The sequence below is a fragment of the Falco cherrug genome, chromosome 12 (assembly GCF_023634085.1).
Source record: "Falco cherrug isolate bFalChe1 chromosome 12, bFalChe1.pri, whole genome shotgun sequence".
Lineage (NCBI taxonomy): Eukaryota > Metazoa > Chordata > Aves > Falconiformes > Falconidae > Falco > Falco cherrug.
The window spans coordinates 7,723,814-7,745,186 of NC_073708.1; the positions used below are offsets into that span (position 1 = coordinate 7,723,814).

The 21,373-nt window shown below is 45.4% G+C and overlaps 1 protein-coding gene across 1 annotated transcript; it reads left to right on the top strand.

The window, feature by feature from the left end:
• Positions 1–2,333: 2,333 nt before the first annotated feature.
• On the top strand, positions 2,334–20,656 carry TMCO1 (transmembrane and coiled-coil domains 1). The gene is made up of 7 exons (XM_055724925.1): positions 2,334–2,499; positions 3,971–4,048; positions 7,495–7,554; positions 10,604–10,650; positions 11,240–11,307; positions 14,876–15,020; positions 20,312–20,656. The coding sequence occupies exons 1-7, from the start codon at positions 2,430–2,432 to the stop codon at positions 20,408–20,410; spliced, it is 567 nt and encodes a 188-aa protein (XP_055580900.1). The 5' UTR covers positions 2,334–2,429; the 3' UTR covers positions 20,411–20,656.
• Positions 20,657–21,373: the final 717 nt, after the last annotated feature.

Sequence of the window (21,373 nt, forward strand, 5' to 3'; positions counted from 1 at the left end):
ACCAGACCAGGGCTGTAAACTGGAAGCAAATCAAATCCAAGTCCCAGTTAGTTTTAGATGGCATCTTTCCTCAAAACTTAATCTGAGAATTTTGCACACACTTCTTCCTAGCTACTGGTCGCTAACATACTGTGCAAAGCAACTTAATTCTTTTGTTCAGTTTAAGTCTGGAGACTTCAGTATATGAAATCTGTTTGGATGAGTCTCTCTCTAATCTGGTTTCAAGGTTACCTCCATATACATTACCTCTGCTGTATCTAGAATGCTTGTAGACTGCACTGGCCCTGAACTCTTGCATCCAGAGCTACGTATTATGAAAATACTTTCAGTTTTCTCATATCCCAGGCTTGTTAGATCAAATCAAACTGCACCCAACTCTTCATCTGTCCTTTACGTGTTGATCAAAGCACAGAATGTGTTTTAAAAAGGAAATGCCACTGACAGTAATATGCCTTCTGTTGTCTGAAAAAAACCCTGCTGATAAGGATCCTGGTGTGATACAAAAAGACAGGATGAAATTACAAAGAGCTCGTGTCACCTCTACCTCCAGTTCAAAGCACAGATATTAGAGAGGAAAGAGGTTCATGTCACTGACCGTCTTCTCCTGGCCTGGTTTCTGCTGTGCAAGTGTTCTGTGAAAGACCATGCCCAGTAACTGATACCTTGTGAATCATTTCCCATAGTGGTATAAGAGAAACTATTTCCAAATAGTTCCAAATGCCTTGATTGACACCAATACATCTCACAGCCTGGAAAGCCAGGGACCTCTAAAGAGAGGGAGCGAGGACGGAGGACAGCATATAGCACAGCCAAGTGCATGAGGTGGCACACAGCAGGGCACAAAATATTATCATGGGTCCTGCCACATTATCAGCTGTCAGTATCTTCTTGCTGCTTACGCTAAACTGAAATATCTATCCTTAATTTCATTCCTGTCTCCCTGATGGCTCTTGCTCCCACACTGGACTCCCATTGCTTATGGCCAGGTTCTGCTCTCAGTTCTCCTCCAATGTGGCTGAAAGCTTGCTGTGTCTAGAGGCAGTGCTGGGACTTTCCTTGGGACACTGGGGGTGCTTAGCTGCAACTTTCAGTGACGCCTGACTCATTGCATAGCCACTGGCACACACACGTGGCTTTCATCTTTTCTTATATGCAAATGTCACCAGGTTCCGGAGGATTTGTTTGCTGTCTGATCTCCCACCCGCACTTATTACTTGCACTGCCTTCTCTGAACTGTGGTTTTGTCACTCTCCTTCTGGATGGAGGGTTTAACTTCAGGGCAACAGCAGGGCTTTTTACCTCCCCTATTTTTCACTTAGTTCTGCACATGTAATGCCACAGTGCATTGCTCTTCGCTGATGGCAAACTCCTCTGTTATGTAAGGACAGACATAAACCTGCCCTTCCCTGCCTGCCCTGTTTCCTTTTCTGTATTTCTGCTTTCTAGGTCTCCTTACCCCATTACAACTTGTGGATTGGTCTAGTTCTGTTGCTCCAGGTCTAATTGCCAGAGCCTCAATAAAAGTCAATTAAGTCTCTCTGCTAAATCCTTGCCATCATTTCACTGTCCTCGTTAGCGTTCTTGCCTCATCCCATCCGCGAGTATGTTACACACACAGAGCAATGCAAGCCTGACTTCCCTGCTTCCAGCCCCGTGAGCCACAGAACGCAGCACTCTGCTGCTGGCCATACGAGGAGCGCAACAAATCCTGCTAAAGGGCAGGCAACATTTGATCCCAGAAAATGCCTCCTGCCGCTCTGCGCTAACAGGGTGTTCATGCCATTGGCAAATCAACCCAGGGCACAATTTTAGAAACCAGGAAGGCTGCTTCCAGCCAACCCCTTCATGACTGCTAGGGGTACGTTCAACAAAAGCCAAAGCTTCGTGCGTCTTCCCCCGGAAAGGGCCTCGGAGCGGCTCAGGGGCAGCCCTGCGGGACACCACGGCCTGGCAAGAGGTGGGGAAGGGTGGCGCTGGCAGCAGGAACCCCACCGCGGGCCCTGCGCAGGGCCTGGGCATCACCAGTCCCAGGTATGCGGGACTCAGGGGTGTTGGGGCAGGAGGACGGGCCGCCCGGGTCGCAGGGCCGGCGCCTAGGGGCGGTCCCGCTCCCCACGGAGCGCCGTGCCCGCACATCCCCGCCGCCATGACAGGCCGCGCGGCGGCCCGAAGCCGCGCTCCCCCGTGCCAGCACTGGCAGCCGCTTCGCCCAATCAGAGCAGCGCCTGCTCGCGCTTTCCCCGCCCCTCGCTCTTCCCGCCGCTTCTCTCCCAGCGCCGCGGCCATTGGCCGGCGTCGTCTCCCGGAAGTGCGGCCACTCGCTTCCGGCCGTTGCTAGGCGACTGTGCTTCCCGGCAGCTTCCGGGTAGCGGGATCTAGTTCCGGGAGCGCGGCGGCGTTATTGGGGTCGGGGGGGTGGTGACGCCGCCATGAGCACCATGTTTGCCGACACCCTCCTTATCGTCTTCATCTCCGTGTGTACCGCGCTGCTGGCCGAGGGTGAGTGCCGGGCCCTCGTGGCGGCCTGTGGGCCTGTCCCGGCTGGGGCCGAGGGAGGGACCTGGCCCGGTGGTACCGCCCGCGGGAGACACGGGGAGGGGGCTGCAGGAGGCTGCTGCTGCTCCTCGCCTGTGCCGCGTCGCTGCTGGGACGGGAGCGGGGTGAGGGGCGGGGTTAGGGTCACTGGGGAGGGTGGGCGGAATGGCGGGAGAGCGTGTGGCGGAGGAGAAGCGGGGCAGCGACGGCTGGAACGGGGTTCAGTTACTCGGGACCACCCCGGGCCTGGTGCTTGCAGGCCGGTATAGGCACCCCAGAGGACAGTAGCCAATAACTCCTGGACAAAACTGACCTGTGGTGCAAAGTGGTGGGAACTGGGTTTGTTTCCTCTAGAAGTAGAACTGCTGTGGGAGGATGGGCTGTTTTCAGTGTGCCTGAAAGAGGACACTGGTGGTTTTTCTGTAGCTGTTCCAGGAAGGATGTGAAGAAATCGTCTCAGCTTGCAATGATGGTGACTTAGGTTGCTTGAAAAGGCTTTTTACATGGTAAGGTCTTGAAATAGGTGCAGCTTTTTAAGGTGGGGTTGTATAGATACCTTTTGGGGTAGTCAAAGTCAGAGGCTGTTCCTTTTTCCTGGTGCGGAGTTATATCCCCAAATCTCCATCCCAGAGCTGCAAGACACTATCTTTGGGCATTCAAGGGCAGGGAGAGTCCTAGGTGGAATATGGTACTTGCTTTTCAGGGGCCCTACTGCATTGCACTTGGGCTTAGATGGTATACAGATCCATTGCCTTTCACAGCACAAACCTGTGTTGACCTCAGAAGTGTGGGACTCAGCAGCACAACCCCGTTGTCAAACCAAAGCAAAAAAAAAAGGGGGGGGGGCAGGGGAACCTTTGTGTAGGAGCTCAAGATTAAACTGTTCACAAATCAGTGGTCCTGTACTTGTGGCATGACTCGTTTTGATCATGTTTGAGGGTGGGGATTTAAAGTGGAGAATCTCTTGAGGTCTCTTCTAGCCTAATATTTCTATTTCCTTTTTCAAAGTGTGACACTAGTAATGGGCAGGTCCTGGTAGGAGTGGGAATTATTCTTCAAGCCTTAATTAGGTGCTGTGAAAATGCAGAACACAAGGATGTTTATTGCCTTAATCAACTCCTGGTTTTAAGGTGAGCAACAGCTGGTAAATATGAGCAAGAAGGAACTGAATGAGTCCCACAAAATAGCCGTGCTCAGTAAGATAGCTGGTAACTTCTAAAGATGTCTTTTATGGGCACCATTACTATATGGAACTTGAGAAGAGGATTTGAAGGGAAGTGATGATATAGCTTGCTGGTGCTTTGTGGTACCTTTGCTGTATTGTAATGTGGTTTGGTAGACACGACGTGTATTTTTTGCATGTGTACTTGCTAACTTGTATCCCTGTTGCAAGAGCTCTTTACTTATCTGCTTACTTACTGAGTCTTTGTTTCAGGTATAACTTGGGTGCTGGTATACCGAACAGACAAATACAAGAGATTAAAGGCTGAAGTGGAAAAACAGAGCAAGAAATGTAAGTATTCTTCAGACATCAGCGAATGTGTCCTGCTGCTCCTGTTACACCCTGCTTTAGCAGGTGTCAAATTGAGTAGACTCTGTGATCTGAGAAATCCCAGCTGTCTCCTCTGCTGAGGGAGAGAGCTTTCTTCAGCTTGGATTTCATAGGAACCTGATTTTACATGTTATGCAAATCTGTACTGAGAGGACTTATTTCTGTCCTTTATTCTTCTCTTTTGCTAGAGGGAAGGTGAGTACAAGGACCTATCGCATTGTCTGAATTGCCCCTCCTCTTAATGGAGGGCAGAAGGGAGTATGAGATCAGTATGGCATCTTTTTTTTTTTGAACATGAGTAGCTGGTGTCTGTATATGTAGATTCTTTTAGATGCCTGAAATGTTCAATGATGCAGTTTCTGCTTTTTAAGGGCAGGGGAGAATTTGAGAACTGTAGTAAGAAAGAACTAGGGCTGAAAAATGAATACCATGAGAGGAAAGCATTCTATGTAAAGATTAAAAGTGATGATTAATGGTGGTGGGGTGAATAAAGACAAAGGTATGAGCTGGCATCTGATATAAAAATAAATCATACTAGTGTAAACTGGGTGCAAATAGAATTGCTGAAGCGGGGAAAAATGTCCCAGGTTACTTCCATGAGAGGCCTGGGAGGGCTTGAACAAAGAATGAGTGAGGAAGGGAAAAGGGAGCTGAGGGTGAGCAGTCAGAAGGTATGCATCAGATAGCAAGAGGAATGGTAAATGGGAAGGTCTGAGCACGGAGAGTTCAGGTGAACCTGTCTGTATCAGAAGCCAAGGGGCAGTGGAGCAATTCAGCTGATCTTTCAAGCTCAGCTGTATGTACCTGCACAAGCTGCAGCAGTAAGAGACAGCACATGACAACTGTGGCCAAACCTGGACTAGTTTTACCTTAAAAATATTTCATCATGATGTCAGCACTCTTGGTGCATGAGAGACCAATATTATCAAAGCATGCTTTTTCCAGTCTGGCTTATTCCAGCCTTCCCCTGGGCAAAATAAAGCAAAGAGTTGAAGTATAGTCGTTCTTGTGTCACAGCTTCTAAATTAGGGACCTTTGTCATCACAGCAGTATCAGATGGGGATTATGACTCTGCCGGCCTCACTTTAATCCCACACTTTAGTCCCACGTGGCTCACAAAAATGTGTAGGGTAGATCTGGCCCCAGAAGAGCAAGTTGGAGAAGTAGTTGAAACCCAGCTGAAAAATTAAGAGTTAACGTCCTAATGTGTTTGAGCTGTGGAACTCCAAAAGCAGTTAGCAGAGCTTAATCTCTGGGGCTTAATGATTGCTGTAAGAGTTTAATGCTGTTTGTTTCTATAGCTCTCCTGGTATCTAGGCTATAATCTGTGAAGGGGAAGATGTGAGGTTCATGCATCTCAATTAGTTTCTAACCTCCTTGTTTGATTTCCCACCCCCAACAACAGCAAAAAAAGTAAAACTGAATAAGGAGTCACTAAAAATTCAGCTTTGCTTTTTTTTCCCACCTCCTGTGCTAAGAACATCTGGCTGACCTGATGGTTTACAGACAACTTGCAAAGTAGACCACTTGAGCCACACCTTCCAACTGTTATCTAACACATCTGAAACAGGAAAAAACACATTTGAGATCTTTAGGCTCTCCCCTGAGAGTCCTAGCAGTCCTTAGGATTTGCAAAACCAGATGGGCCAAGTAGTGTGCTGGAGCAGACATTGTTACTCACAGTCCTTAGTTTCACCTCTTCTTTCTATTGCGAGGCACAGCATTTGTTTGAGGCTGCTGCAGAGGTTATAGTAAGTGTTATGGGGTAACTCTAGAGACAGCCTTCAGCCTCACAAATTCACCACTAGAATTGCTGCTATGTTGTAATGTCTGTTCTCACAGACAGGCTTGCCAGACTGCCTGATGTTTACTTGTTCTGCTTGAACCATAAGGGAATTAGAGTTGTAAAGTTCCTTGAGGTTGGCATAAGGCTTAGTGGTGCTGTCTAGGATGAAACTGGGGTCTAGAGGAGACCCTTTCTTCGGGCTGGGAGCACTAGGTGAGCCTGACGAGGGTCAGGATTCCCCAGCTGGGTTTAGAGTTGGGGGTCATGGGACTGAGCACTAGGGTTTGGATGGAGTGATCAGGATCCCCTAGTTGGACCTGGCTTAAGGAGGCTTATGGAGAGAGCATTCTGTGGGTGTCTTGTGTCATCTGGCACCTCCCTCCAGCATTCCCTCTGAGCAGACTTCCCTGTTTTTTCCCTTTGTACTAGCCTTCCCTGTCAGAGAGATGCTTGTTTGTTGGAGAAAACAGTTGTCTTGCTACATTACCATGGAAGAGATGATGTTCAGGTATCCTGTTTGGGCTAGTGTGGTTTTCTTAGCAGTTGTGACTCGCTTATCTTAGGTATTTCATAAGGAAGCACTACAAATCCTTGTGTGACTTGGAAGGCTGTCTGTCTTTATTTCACCTGTGCTTTGAAATCAAGGCTAGAAGAGCTGTGCTGAGCTACTACTTCATATGAGAGAAGTCCTAATGCTCAAGTCTCTAAGCTGATTCTGTGAGCTAACAAGGAGCCAGGTCTGTTGATAGAATAGATATAGTACCGGTATGTAGAGTTTAGAGTAAAAAAGGGCTGCTATCTGTTGTTAGACCGTAGTCAAGCTTTATCATCTTCACTTCTTGAGTACTTCTGTTATAGGGTTTAAATTAAAATGTCTCTTACTTCCTGGAAAAGCTCTTGCTGTCAGCAGAAGAGCACTTGCAGATGAGCAGCCCGCTTACTGTGTTAGGTTCACTATGCTGGCTTTATGTTAGGCTTTTTTTTTTTTGCTGCAGTAGTAGTTTGCAGATGCTTGGTGAGTGTCTGATCTGGGGTTTTCGTAACTTTGAGCTTAGGCTCCTACTTTAAAATATTGGAAATGTTTCAGTACTAATTAATTGAAGAATGGAGAGGCTGTGGCCGACTGCTTGGACAGCATTTCCCCTGAGAATGCCTGCCTGTGAAGAAGGGATGTACGAGAACACAGGCTTTCCTGTGTTCTGCTTCCCACTGCAGATAATCGGGAGCAGAGCTTGCCACAAAGCGCTTTTCATTACACTTGCTGAATCAAAAGTACTGTCTAGTACTAATGACAAATCAGCAAGGGTCATTTGAGCCAAAACTGTCCCCAGACTGCTCAGTTAACAATGTAATGGGCTCTTGACAGAGGTTAAAATTAACTCTTTAAATAGTCTGATATCTTATCCAGGGTTTTGAAATTTTTTTCGTTATTTTTAAGTGTTCGGTGAAGTCAGCCTTGGTGGTTTATAACTTGTTGATTCTGAATATGTTCTTAGTCATACCTAGCTTCCCTTTGTGCCCCTGCTCACTAAAGGAGTAAAATGCTTTGTTTGGTATGTGGAAAAGCAGTAGTGATATCCCTATGCAGAAATGATGGAATATCTTTCTTTTTACTTGGTAGTGGAAAAGAAGAAGGAAACGATAACTGAATCAGCAGGCCGACAGCAGAAGAAGAAAATAGGTAAGACTGGGAAACAAGCGTGGTGCCCCAAGAATGGGGGAAAGTTGAGAAATTTATGGAAGTGATTATCCTTTCCTTCCTTTCAAAACTATTTAAAAGTACTGAACTATGCAAAACAACATGGTAGATGTTTAATGGATGCAAGCTTTAGAAAATTCTGTTATCTGCTGGACTCTAGTAAAACGTGCAGCAAAGCTCAGTTAAATTATTACAGAAATCGTGGCAGGAACACTTCTGAGAGCTCCTGGGAGTTGGTTTCCTCATTCCTTTGTAACACCAGGTAGCTGGATTAGTCATTTGATCTGTACAAAGCTTGGGAATAATTATAAACATATCTTCAAACAGTTCCTCCTAGGTATAAAACCTGTTATCGTTGGACTCCTGAAGGGACAGGAGCCAAAATTCTTCCTCTTGCGCATTTTCAGTTCTTAATCTTGACCTGTGTGGAATGAATGCTACTTGGTGGATAAGACAACTTTTTAATGTTGCATGCTGTTGTTACATATGGGCACTTTTGAATGCATGGCAATGACTTTTTTGCAGAGCACCATCCAAGCTATGTACATAGCAGCAAATATTTCACTTGTGCTTGGACTAAACTAATAAACAGGAGAAGCTGAAGAATTCAGATGTTCCACCAATTTTTTTATACACTGAAATAATCTTGTTTTGCAAATGAAAAACAAAGCACAAAGGGACTAAGAACAGAACTTAGGAAATGACCACTGATTTTGTTTGCTATGGTGCTTGCTGGACAAGCCTAAGATACTGATTTTTTTTTTTTGCAAGTGCTGCATAACTTCAGTGTTTCATTTGTTTTCAGGCAAAGCTGAATTCTTAGTGTTTCTGAAAAATCAGGCCCTAAATGTCAAGTTGGACATCCAGAAAATGACTCACAGCTGTTTGCTTTTGAAGTCTCTGATTCCAGTAATTACTGGATGTCAAATCATTCTGCAAGGTGTAGCATTGTTGTAATAGCAAACTTACTTGAGCTGGAGTTCCTTTAAATTCTACCATTCCAGTTTAAAAAGAAAAAAAGAAAGCTGAGGCTTTACAGGTAAGTTACAGCTGTGGTATAGACCTGCCTCAGTTGCCACCTGTTTTGTGCACATCATAAAGCAGGAGGTATGCGTAAGAGATTACTTGGTTACATAAAGGATGAATCATGCATGTGCACAAGGAGATGGGGTGAAAGTTGCATGGGAAGGTGTAATTTGGTGTTGCTTATCAAACTTCTTATTTCAAGTGTAAAGTGAACCAACTTCAGTTACATTGTGTCTGAGTCACCTTTCACACTGCTGGAACAGGACACCTTTAACATCACTGTGCAGCCTTCTCTCATTTCAGCTTAAGGAGTCTGTTTGTTAGCTTAAACTTTGCTACTGCTTTCTGTGTCCATGTGCCCCTAGAAGAAAAGACAGTGATGTTCCCAGAAGTCCACATGAGTGCTGGGTAGACAGCAAAACAAAAATAAAAAACCAGTGCTGGCAAATGATATTACTGCTGTATCCCAGTGTCCCATGGTTTATGTTCCAATGAGTAGAATAAAGACTATTTTGGACTCCAGGGTGCTGCTTGTTGACCCAGTCCTCTTTGTGTCTGCCTCCATTCAGCTGTATAGTGAAGACCTGGGCAGGAACAGACCATTTATGCAAGGTGGTAGAACACCTGGAGCCTGTTTGTTCTGTAGAAATGGCTGAGAAACAGGTCAGGTATATTGAGGGGGTAAGGGCTGAATTCTTTATCCTTGTGTAACCTTTAGCCCATCTAAATAGATGATTAGTTATGTAGCAGAGGGGAAAAAACAAGTATTTGTGCCAAATGTGATGCCTAAAGAGCTGGCCTGAGGTTGCTGAAATGTCCCAGAACGAAACGCTCCACCTGGGTCAGGAAGCAGGTATCTGGGAAGTTCCTGCCAGAGTGTATGGCTTGTAGTTAGGAGCAATTGAAAGCAGCAGTGAGGATTGTAAGAAATTGGATAAGGGTGGTGTTATGGCTTTTCATAAGTTACTCTGAGTCCCTGGGTTTAGCAGCAGCTTGGAAGGTAACTGTTGAGCTTCTGTGCTGTGGGCCTCTTGTACTGAAACTCCAGCAGGGATCCACTGGACAAATTGCATGCTGGATAGCCCTTGGCAGTCCTCCTGCATCCCCCCCTCTCTTTTTTTAACACGGTTCTCTGGATATTTCTTCATCGTCCACATACTTCATCTAGGTGTTGCTTCCAAGCCTTGGCTGCCCCTCTGGATCCCCAGTCTGAGAGGAGCACAGTGGGGATGTGGGGCGAGAAGGGTGGCAGATGATGGATAATGCTCAAGGCCAGAGAATTCTCCATTGGGGGTTATGAAAAATGCCTTCTCAGAAAACCGCGCATCTTTGAGGCTTGTGGTGACTTAAGGACAAGCTGAATTTCCAAAGGAGTATTTTAAAGTATTCACTGCAAAGCATAGTTATATGTGCGTTACTGGGAATTCACGTAGGAAATATTTTCCTCTTTGGGGAATCTTCTAGGTGTGACAAGGGTCTGAAATTTATTACCAAGACCAGCAGGATATTAGTGTTGCTGAGGTGTGGCTCCCAGCTCTGTATACAGTTTCAGCATCCCTACTGATATATAAATAAGGATTTCATTTTGGAGATAATGTATTTATACTGGTGAGCCCGATGTGCAGCAAATTGAGACTGCTCCCTTTGGAAAGTGTGACATAGAGGCGCTGTCTCTCTTTTCTGGCAACATTGTTCATGCTACTATGTTAGTTGGTTGAGTTGGCAAATTTGACATTCTGTGCATTTCTTTCAAAAGTGCTGAACGTGTGATTCTAGCCGCCTCCTCTTTTGTGCCTGCTGTGCTGCATGTTGCTGTGGTGGAGCAGCAGTTGGCTATGTACAGTTTTTTCACTTTCTACTGTCTGGCATAGAGAGCTGGAGTTGATTTTGGAAGTGTTTTATTTGTTCAGAAAGCCAAGAAGGTTAAGTCTTCCTGGAAATGAAAACACTTTGGCTTCTAGGTTGTTATAACTGGTTATAACTGTTATTGTTTTTGTCTTTCCAGAGAGACAAGAAGAGAAACTGAAGAATAACAACAGGGACTTGTCAATGGTAAGAAAATTAAAGCCACTTCCTGACTGCTGAAGATTTCCATCTGCTTTTCAACAAAGACTTTGGTTGGCAGACAGCAAGTTTTCCTCTTGAAAGGTCCTTCTGGATTATTCCACTAGCTGCAGATCTCAGTATGAGCCACAGAGTTCTCCAGCAGTTACTGCCTCATCTCATGCCCAGCCTTAGCTATTTCCATCTCCATGATGTGTTTAAAGTAGAATTAATTTGTCTGACTTCTTCGTGTAAGTTCTGTCTTTGTAATAATCTCCTGCTGATTGGTTGTACCAGCTTAAGGAAAGAAAACCCAACCTGTGGAAGGTAACAGGACACTTCTAGAGCTTCTCTCCTGCCTTGCCCCAAATCAGTTTGTCACATCAGTGGTCCACTCTGTGGCTGCCTTTGTACCCAGCTGTTGACCAGACTTCTCTTTGGGAATTCTCTGGTCACTTTTGCAATGCCTCTGGCTTCTGGGTCACCTTTTTGTCTTCTAGACTCCAGTGATGCTGTACAAAGCCTGTTCTTAAGGGTGTGAGCTCATAAACCCTCAGCATAGGCCTGTTTTGATTATTTCTGACCTTTCTGCTTGCAGGTTCGGATGAAATCCATGTTTGCCATTGGCTTCTGCTTCACTGCCTTGATGGGAATGTTTAACTCCATGTAAGTATCAACTTTATGGATTTTTCTTAAATTCTCACGGTGAATGTATTCTCTGCCTTCCCTTTATCATCTGAAGTGTTACAGTGACAAGAGTCCATCCAAGAACAATAACTAATCTGTTTAAAATGAATCAATAGTTGATATGAAGATGCAGTTTGGTCACCATATGCGTGTTCTGCTCAAGAGGGAACACTGCATGCTGAATGTAATCAAATTGAATAAATTGCATTCAGTCTAGACACGACTCTTAACATCCTTCCTGCATGGGAACATCTCTACTGGGGCAAGTTTGGTAGATGTCAGGCAGGCAGCTACAATCTTCAGCTTCTTTGGCTTTGCTGTGACCAAAGAATGCTCGTGCAAGCAAAACTTGGTCAGCTCCCTTGCCCTTAGAAATGAGCTGTAATTGCAGAGTTTGTTGTTGCCCTACTTAAGGTGATCAGAGTCAAGATACTAACAGGCCCAGGCATGGGCTTGAATCTTCCTTTTGCTTTAAAAATTACCTGGGAGAGGTCTAGTTTCAAAAAAAAAAAAAAAAAAAAAACACCTACAAATAAAGCACAGACTGATTTGCATGGTTATAGGCAGCTGTGTTTCAGATATGCAAAAATGAAAGCCTGTGCTTGACTTCCAAAACTTGATTCAGTCTTGAAATATGAACTTCTCATTGGCTGTTAAATCTGAACGTGGCATGAATATGGTTGGTGTAACCTTTGGGAGGCTGCTTAATAGCTGGGCATTATACTTGTCCTGCAAACAGGAATTTGCGTTCTTGGGCACCAAAACCTTTGGCCTCTGTTGCTGGCAGTCCCCAGGAGACAGTCAATTGTTGTTTTACTGCAGATCTGTGGGAGGATAAATTGCAAATAGGGGCAACATAATAACAGAAGTGCCACTGTGTGGATTCTTACTTATTCAGCTTAGAGTTCAGCACGTAGCATTTTCTGGAATGCTGTGAAACTGAGCAGAGGAGCACTGCACTGAAGGACTTTAAAATTTGGCTACAATCTTGAGTCATTGATGTCTCATTTCACTGCAGCCCTGAGTTGGGATGGAGGTGCATTGTGAGTCATGTGCCCAGCCACGTAGCATCTGGGGTGGGGGAGATTTATAGTGCTTCACCTGAGGCCTTTAAGTGCTAGCCTAGCTATTTGGGTGCAATACAACCACCACCACCTCTGCCCCTAAAACAAACTGAAAAATAAACCCCCACAACCCACCTTACTCTGCCCACTTTGTTAAAGTGTGAAGAGGCAGTTGAGAGTATGCTGTGACTGACAAGTGTTACAGGACTGGAAGTTCATTAATAACTTTAGGAAGAACTGATTTTGGTTAAATCCTGTGAGGCACCTGCTTCCATAGATATTAACCTAAAAAACCAGTTTATTAGCTGCTTCTCCTTTAAAACCACCAAGTTTACTTGTCTTGTTCCTCTTTTGAGGATTCCTGCCTGCAGAGACCATGCTACCAGACACAGAGTTGTTGCGAAGCTTTGCTTTTGGGCCTATCTTTCCTTTAACTGGCTCTTTCTTTAGAGGAAACCTGGACTTGAACAGCAGGATTATCCAAAGAGCTTGCTCTTAATTCAAGCTGAAATTGCTTTCTTGCTAATAGCTGAGGCTGTTGAACTCAAATGTAAAGATTTGGCTGTCTGGCCTCTGGGGCTAGATAAATTTTTGCCTCTGGTCTCAGTACAAGGTAGCTAGTGTGTGTGTGTCTGGATGGCAGCTTTGGTGGGTTGCACCTGCACTGTCTGAAGCCGATAGAGTGGTTTGATGGAGCTGGTTCTCACTGATACATTGTCATCCTCTTGACATAACAGAGAGCAGCTGCTTGTCTCAGGAGGAGAGTACTTCAGTTATGAATTCAGAGGCTCTTAGCTTCCCTCTGGGGAACCGCTGCTGCCAGGTCATCCGTGGAGGCGCTGTGGGTGTGGTAGGAAAAGAAGGAAAATAGTGGCTGACACCTGCAGTGGCTATAGCCTCATTTGCTTGCCTTTCCTGTTCTTGAATGAGTTTGTTGCTCTGGGGAACAAAAGGAACAGGAATTGCATGGAATTAGCATGATGTGCTGCCCTTTGGACAAGTACTGTGCAGGTGCTGCTACTCTGTGGCTGGGCACCTTACCTTTGCCAAGTGCCAGCTTAGCCAAAATGGAAATTACTGTGATGACTCTCTCTTAGAGTGTCAGTAGTAATGGGGCAGCAGGGTGGGCCATGCTGGAAGGCTGTTTTAAACCCAAAGAGCAGAATGCTGTGCTGAAGATGAGCATTTGAATGACTCTTGTGGCTTAAAAGGCGTACTAGGACAGTGAGTTCTGTAGCAGTGGTGGCCTCCAAGCAGATGGGATTTTTCCTGGGAGAGAGATTAGCTTCTGTGTGTCTCTATTTTCTCTTGTCAAAAACTTTTTAATGCAGTCAGTTCTCTTGTCTTACTCTAGGAGTTGTGTGTTTCAATACCCCTTCATAACTGTGAAAACCTGCTGGAATTAAAAGCAGGTACCTTGGGGTGCTACTGCTGAAGTACTTGTCATTCTCACAGCAGGAATAACGCAGAATTTTAAGCCACTGGGGGATGTTACAAGGAGATAAACATCCGTTCCTAGCTCTTTTGCCAAACTGCCTGTGAGATGTAAACAAAATTGGTGTGTGTTTGAGCTGTAGCTGTGTGAATGCATCTCCACAGGAAAGAAGGCTCATTTAGGATCTCTTGAAACAAGAAACACCTGTTAGAAAATCAGCACATGCAGAGAAAATAACATCCAAATATACACATGCTGATGAGGCATCATACAGACTTACTTCAAAAGATTGGATCAACTGTCGGGGTTGGGAGAAATCTTTGCAAACTGGCCAGAATTCACACTCTGCCTGATGCCCTGGAATGTGGACCTGGAGGGGTTCCAGGAGCAGGACAGACTGCTTGGAATATGTGGTGTCATCCTGCCTCTGCACTGCCTTTGTCTTCGGAGCTAATGCAGAGGAGACTGTTGGTATTAAAAAGCATTCTTTTGATGGCTGTCTTCTGCCAAGAGGCATAGCTGCTCTCAGAAAGGAAAGGTGTCTTTGGTTTATTCTCTGCTTAAAAAAATGCTTTTTCACCTAAAGCACAGAGTCCACCTTCTCGTGGTAACTGCAGTACGGCAGGGTGAGAGTGATCCATCTTTTAGTCAAGTGCTGACTGTGTTCTGAGAAGTGATCTGCTAAATTTGACTTTTGAATAAAATGCACCAATAAAACCACGGTTGGTGTTTCGCAGTTTATGAACCAACAGCTTGTCCAGCTGATAACTTAAATCACTATGAACACTTTGACTATGGCAAAACTGTTTTGAGGGAAGCCTGCTTACCCTGTGGATGATGGGCTCTGGAGGGATTTGAGAGAGGTGTATTAAGTTGCCTTGGTCTATTGTATATAGAGGTGGGCTAGAGAAGACAGCCTGGCTTTTTAGCCTCCCATGTGGTCTTATCTGCTCTGGTGGCCTGTTAAAGATGCTCACTTCACTTGTTCTTTCTACAGCCAAAGACTCTTTTACTGTCCCCAGTTGTGATCCAGTGCTTTCGTTTCCAGATTTGATGGTCGAGTGGTGGCAAAGCTTCCATTTATTCCCCTCTCATACATCCAAGGTCTCTCCCACCGCAATCTTCTGGGTGAGGATTACACTGACTGCTCCTTCATCTTCCTCTACATTCTCTGCACAATGTCAATCAGACAGGTGAGTACGTTTCAGTGTTTCTTGCATGCCTGGAGCAGGGAAAGCACATCTCCATCCATAAAGAGGAGTCTCTTACTGCTGTCCAGTTTTGCATGTATAATCTTCGATATGCGTGTGGTTCCTGGTTTCTGTGTTTGCCTTCATTCCTATGCTTCGTATTCAAAGCAATTCTAGGTTGGGATCAGCCACTATCCTGGACTGACATGGAAGACTTGACTGGAGATTTGCACCAGGGCGCTAGGACAGAGTTGGCAGAAATGGGTTCCTTCCTCATGCATGTGTCTGAACTTTGCAGCGTGACATACCAAGAGATTGTCTCCATCAGAAGCCAGTCTAAGTACTGCTTCTTAGTAATTATGACTTTTACAGTAATATGAGAAAAGAGAAGTGTAGCATCTTTAAGGGAGGCTTCCTTCATGGCTTGAGGCTCTATAAAGGTTCAATGAGTCCATAAAGTTGCTAGAAAAGCAAGGAAAGAGTTAAACCTGTTCTTTTGGGTTTGTCCTTCCTGTTTTTACTGACTTCGTGATTTTATTTTTTTTTTTTTCCCCAGGGTCTTAAGAGCTTTGCTTTTGGTGTCAAGACTCTCCCAGTGCTGGGGTTGTGACACAGAAAGGGGGTCTGGTGTGGTAAGCCAGGAGTAGGCTACACACAGCTCTCTGGCAAAGCTGGCTAGTCCTATCTTTTGGAAAGAGAAGCACCAGCAAGGAAGAGGGAAGCGCTTGTTCGGGAAGGTTCACTAGCAGCTTAAGTGGCAGAATGGCCGGTGAGGACAAGTGAGCCTTCTCAGTGCAACCAGGAGTCTTTAATTTGTTTTCCAAATTTCCCCAGAGAGTGCTGGGGATAAATTAATAGACTCTGAGGGCTGGATGAATGCAAGTGCAACTAGCTGGAAATTATCTGTTCTTCTGTATTTGTATTTCCTTTTTGTTCAATTCTCTTCCTGAATTCTTGCTGCTTTTCTCCTTGACTTGTTGCTTTTCCTTAGAGAGTGCCAAGGGACTTAGAACAACTTAAAGCAGATCAGCAAAGGGAAGCGATGCCAGCTGCTGTCAGAAATTTGGATGAGCTTGATGAAGTGGCTTCATGATAGCGAGTTCCTTTAGCCATGAAGTGCATGCTAGTGAATAGAGTTCTCTGTAGCCCTCTGCATTGAGTGCTTGTGTTGAAATGGATCTGTGTCTGATCCTGTGCAAAAGCAGGTAATGAATTGTAGAATAAGTGGTGTTGAATGGTCACCTGGAGGCCACCTAGCACACCCCTCAGTCTGTGCAGGGCCATCTTCAGAGTACCAAAGGCCAGGGGCTTCCTCATTCCTCATTGTGTTTACTGCAAGACAAATCTTGTTTCGCTTCCTGGTTACTGGAACAGTATTTGCTGCTTTGAAAGAAATGAGACCTTAAAAGGTCTCTAAAAAAACTCTTAAGGATCATCTTCCAGAATACCTGGGATGCTGTGGTCTGATGCTATTCCTTCAGGCAATCTTGGCTGGTGCTGCTCTGTATTATTCACCTGTTACATGGAAAGTCCCTTCTTTCCAATGTTGCAGATTATTATACAAAACTAACACTGTCAGCAAGATTTTCTGCACCCATTGTGTTGACTGGGGAACTCCCGTACTGAAAAATCCCCCACGGATTTTTTTTTTATCAAAAAATACAATTCCTGTGGTTAATTCTAGTCCTGGGCATTTCCTGATGTTTTCTATGGTGAAATCAGTAGACAGCATGAACTGAGTGGTGGTCCAGTCTGGTTCTGGGCAGAAATGCTGAGCTATTTGCAGTGAGTTGGGCTTTCAAGAGAAATTCTGGAAAAAAAATTGGCCTTGTGCTTGAGAGTTCATGCTGATGGCCCTGTGGAGGATGGAAGATACCTTATTGCTTTGGAGAAGAGTGGTTCTGCTCTGAACTGTTAAGACTGCAGTCTTCATAGTGCTGCCTTATCTATGTGGTTGTGGTTAACTATACCTGCAGTTCTCCAGCTGTTGGGCAGCTCAGTTTCTTCCTCCTCACTATGTGGAGGGAAGGGCAGAGACCAGCCACATTAACTTGTGCAAATGCTAGGAACTGAAGCTGTGATTGCTGGCATCCTGCTCTTGGCTATACTGCTATTTGAAAGAACTTAGGTGATAACAGCATTGCAAAGAGGAATTTGAAGGGCTGCTAGAGGCCAGGGGAGAAGGGAAGAAAGTAATTAAGGGCTTAAAACATGCCAAAGACTTGCTTTCTATGACCTTGGAGGTGAAAGCTTGGTGACCCTTTGTGTTTCAGTGTGTGCAGAAGGGGAAATCTCACCAGGTTGGCTTCAAAGCAGCTGTTAGCCCAGGGGAGGAGAACTGATGTGAGAGTTACTGTCTGACTTGATGCTGCTGATACAAGAGGAGGAGTGGAGTTGTACCAAAAATCAGGGAACAGGTTGTGAACAAACACTAAGGAGACCATACTGCCCTCATCCTTCCCTTAAATCCTGGAGCTGCCTGTGAAGGGATCATAGACGGGAGAGAGACGTCCCTGTGGAGCTTACAAGTAGAGGAACTTGTGTGTGTGAAAAAGGTGACCTGGAGGGAAGTGCAGGGGGGTACGTGAGGGTGGGGAGACTAGCTGGACAGTGATTAAACTGACATTAGTGGGATGGGCAGTAGCAGCATCAGGCAGTCTCTTCATGTGGTCCTCAGGCATGTGGGGGTGATAAACTCTTCAAACACAGACTGGGAAGCTTGTTGCTTGTGACCTGGCCAGCATCTCCCAAAATAGTCAACTCACAGTGAGTAACTTCCTTTGCGCTGTTCCCAGCTCTCCCTGGCACGTAAATCCTGTCCCCTAGTTCCTCCTGCCTTCCTGTTTGGAGAGAGGAGGGTTGCTGGGAGAGGCCTTCCAAGGGTCCTTGAGCTGTTGGGTTTCAGCTGGGAAAAGTGCCGCTGGGCTGGGTGGGAGGCTTAATTGTCAGGGTTACATCCTCTGTCCCTGCTCCTGTTTCTGGGCTCCCAGCCTTCACCTGTGCTGTTTGTGAAGAGGAATATGCTGCTATTCCTCAGGCGTTTGCTGGTCTTCACTTCCTTTTCACACACGCCTGAACTGTAGATTAGGCTGCTTCTCTCTGAAATATGTTCCCAGTGGGAAGGGGAGCCAGCAATTATCCCTGCTGCCAGGAGTGCACTTTCCCACAAGGGGGCAGGGAGCTACTCACTGCCTTGTCTTTGAGGTCCCTTCAGGGTTTGAAGACAAAAGCAGAAGCAGCTCCTGTCCTTCCTGCAGTCATTTGAGGAAAGGTCAGAAGAGCTCAGATGTGGAATTTAGGTCCTTAAGTCTTACGGTCTTCCCTCCCTGCTCCTGAAGGTGATGCTCTTGGTCATGTCAGAAGTAGACTCTGTGGGCGTCCTTGTGCAACATGGCCCACAAGAGACAGGACAGGTTTCTGTTGGGCCTTGCTCCAGCCCTGGTGTTTCCAGCTGTGTAGATTTCAGGATTGCTGTCCAGCAAAACTTTCTTTGCAGCTAGTGCAGAAGGCTAGCTGCCTTCCACAGCAAGGAGGGGACTGCTGTGGAAGGGTAATACTGGAGAGTGGCTGTAGTCTTGAATCCACATACAGACACGTTGTCAACACTCTCTTGGAACTGTCCGAGCAGATGAAGTGAACTTTAGCACCACAGTTCTCTTCCCTTGATACTTAAAGGAATAGGGAGGAGACAGTGCATGCTTACTTGCTTCCATGGATGCTCCGTTAGGATCTCTGTGCTCCGTGGTGAGCCAGTACAAAGCTGGGAAGAGCCTGATCCTGCCTGCTGCTGACTCTGCAGCACCCTCTGGTGTTGCTGAATCTGTCCCTTGGCTGCTCTTGGTTTTCTCCTTTCTGTCTCCTGACTCGGGACGCGTTGAGAAGGGGAACTGCGTGAAGGAGCCTCCCACAGTAAATTCTCTCATTCAGTTGCTGAATATCAACCAGTGGCTGATTTATGTAGGCCATGGACTAAACCTGATATGATTCCTTTTCAAGTGTTCCCTTCCCTTACTTTAATGCTTGCGTATGGGCTGAAACCTTTCTTTCCGTAGTCTCCACCTGGAATGATTCCCCATTTTTTTAAATTTTTTAGTTTAGCTACTGTGGAATTATGAAGCTCTGTCTGCCTTTTTTTTTTTTTTTAATTTTGTTCTCTTACCATGATCAAAATGGTCAACTCTGACCTCGCTATCTGACCTATCCTGACATTTATTTTGGAGAGGACATTCAGGTTTGAGGAGAATCCTTCTTCCTCCTTTTGTTGCCTTGATAGCCAGGACTCGGCTGGTGACAAGAGGAGGACACTGTTGTTTTCTTTTCCTTGCATCAGATATCCCTGTTTTGCTAGCACATTTTAATGAGCAGCCTCTTGAGCTGTAGTTATTTACATTGAAGGATGAAACTGTAGTCACACTACTGCAAAATTTGAATTTCAGAAAAATCAAGAAAAACATCAAATTTAAATATTCTGCTGTATGTTTTAGCTGACGTCTGGCTCTGCTACTTAATTCTTTGTTGTTTTGCACTGAAACACCCTGCTCAAATGCAGATGAGGTCATCTCAATAGTCAGTTTTGGGGTTTTGCTACATATGTCCTGTTACACTGCATGTCTCCACCAAACCATTGTTCTGTCTGCATCACCAGCATTCAGTTAATTCTGTGCCTAAGCTCCTGACTTGAACTTGGCACACACCCTGTTTGCCATGTTGCTGACCCAAATTCCAGCTGCATTAGGAGAGAGTCTTCCTCGCCAGCTTGCAGACCCTCAGGCTCTGATGGCTGCCATCAACAGTGGCTTTTGGAACTTGTGAAAACAGAGGGCTACTTTCGTTCTGCCTGTGAACAGATGTTAGGAACCCGCTCCTGTGCGTGCACTGCAGTTAAATTGCAAAGATAGCTATTGTAGGTTGATTTTTAAATTGACCCATGTGCAAAGACATTAATGAGGTACCTGCCAGCTGGCTGTGTGGTGTGTAGCTGGAGGTGGAAAAGATTCCTCAACCAAAACGCAGATTTAATGATCAGATGGCTTTTGTTGAGGGGGGTGAGAGTGGCCCAGCTCTAACTGTAGCTGTTGTGGATGGTTGTCTGGCTGTGTGCTAAGCCTTTTTGAATTTATAGGGATAGAGGCCCAATATATGGGAGCCAGAGTGGTAAGGCTATGTGGGTAAGAAACTGAATCTGTTGAAACTAGTAGGAAGGTTGTGCTTGTAAGCAGAGTTGGAATTTCTTCCTTTTTGTTTCCCTCATCACAGTCTGATATTGTCATGCTCCTCTTTTCCTGTTTTTGCAGAACATCCAGAAGATGCTTGGACTTGCTCCTTCCCGGGCTGCCACCAAGCAAGCAGGGGGCTTCCTTGGCCCACCACCTCAGGCAGGGAAGTTCTCCTAAAGCACACTTACGGCCTTTGTTGAAGGTCTGACCGGTGCACAAGACTGCCTTTGGGAGGTAACAAGATGGGATTCTGCACCAGGCTTCAAGTGTCCAAAACCAGCCTATGCAGTATTTGCCACGGTCATGGAAACATCTTCCTTTTGGAGTATTCTACCAGCAGTTGTTTGCTCATCAAACCAAGAAAGTTCTCAGAAGATAATTTGACCTTTTGTTTCTGAGAAATAAATGGCATGGGCATGTTTATTTAAATGTGTCTTAATTGCGCTGTAGGACAAGGAAGAAATACATTGATGTAGTGCAGCTATGTTGGTATCATCTACTGCTGCTGAACCCTTTATTGCCTGAGTGGCTATGACAGCAGCTTTTTTGTTCGTGCTTCTTAGTTATTTGGTGAAGCAGAAGACAGTGTAGAGAGCTTCCTGGCCTAAGAAGCAAGCTTTTTAAAATGCATACTGCTCAGTCTGTTTAGCAGTCTTGTTGGCTGAAATCTGCTCACCTTGTTTAAAAGGGGTGAATAAATCCTGCTGCCACTCTCAAGTTAGGCTGACTGTTTTCCTGAAGCGAGCAGTACCCCAGGAGCTATTAATTTCTTGCTTCTGTGACTAGGGGTTTATCATCCTGTAACTCTTACTGGGAGTTTTTGACTAGATGCATGGCAAGGGGATACATCTCAAATACCTTATGGCAGTGTGGAGCACGTGCAGGACCATATTAAATAATCCAGTTTTTAGTAGTTGTTACTAATAAGTACGGGGCACTCTTACAGGACCATTTAAAGATAAATCATGAGAGTGGAACCTCTGTTCAATACTCTACCTTTCAGAAATGAGTATTTGGCAGGTAAAGAAAGCATACTGTGTACTGATGCTGCCTGCCTCTAAAGTTGTGCTTTTTGTTTTGTTTTTACTTATCATTGTGTCTGGTGTGGCTGCAAACTTCCACAGGGAACAGCCCTAGCTG

Coding starts and splice junctions, on each gene's coding strand:
- TMCO1 (XM_055724925.1), top strand. CDS start 2,430: ATGAGCACCATGTTTGCCGACACCCTCCTTATCGTCTTCATCTCCGTG. Junction 4,049..7,494: donor GGAAAAACAGAGCAAGAAAT/GTAAGTATTCTT, acceptor TTTACTTGGTAG/TGGAAAAGAAGAAGGAAACG. Junction 11,308..14,875: donor ATGGGAATGTTTAACTCCAT/GTAAGTATCAAC, acceptor TTTCGTTTCCAG/ATTTGATGGTCGAGTGGTGG.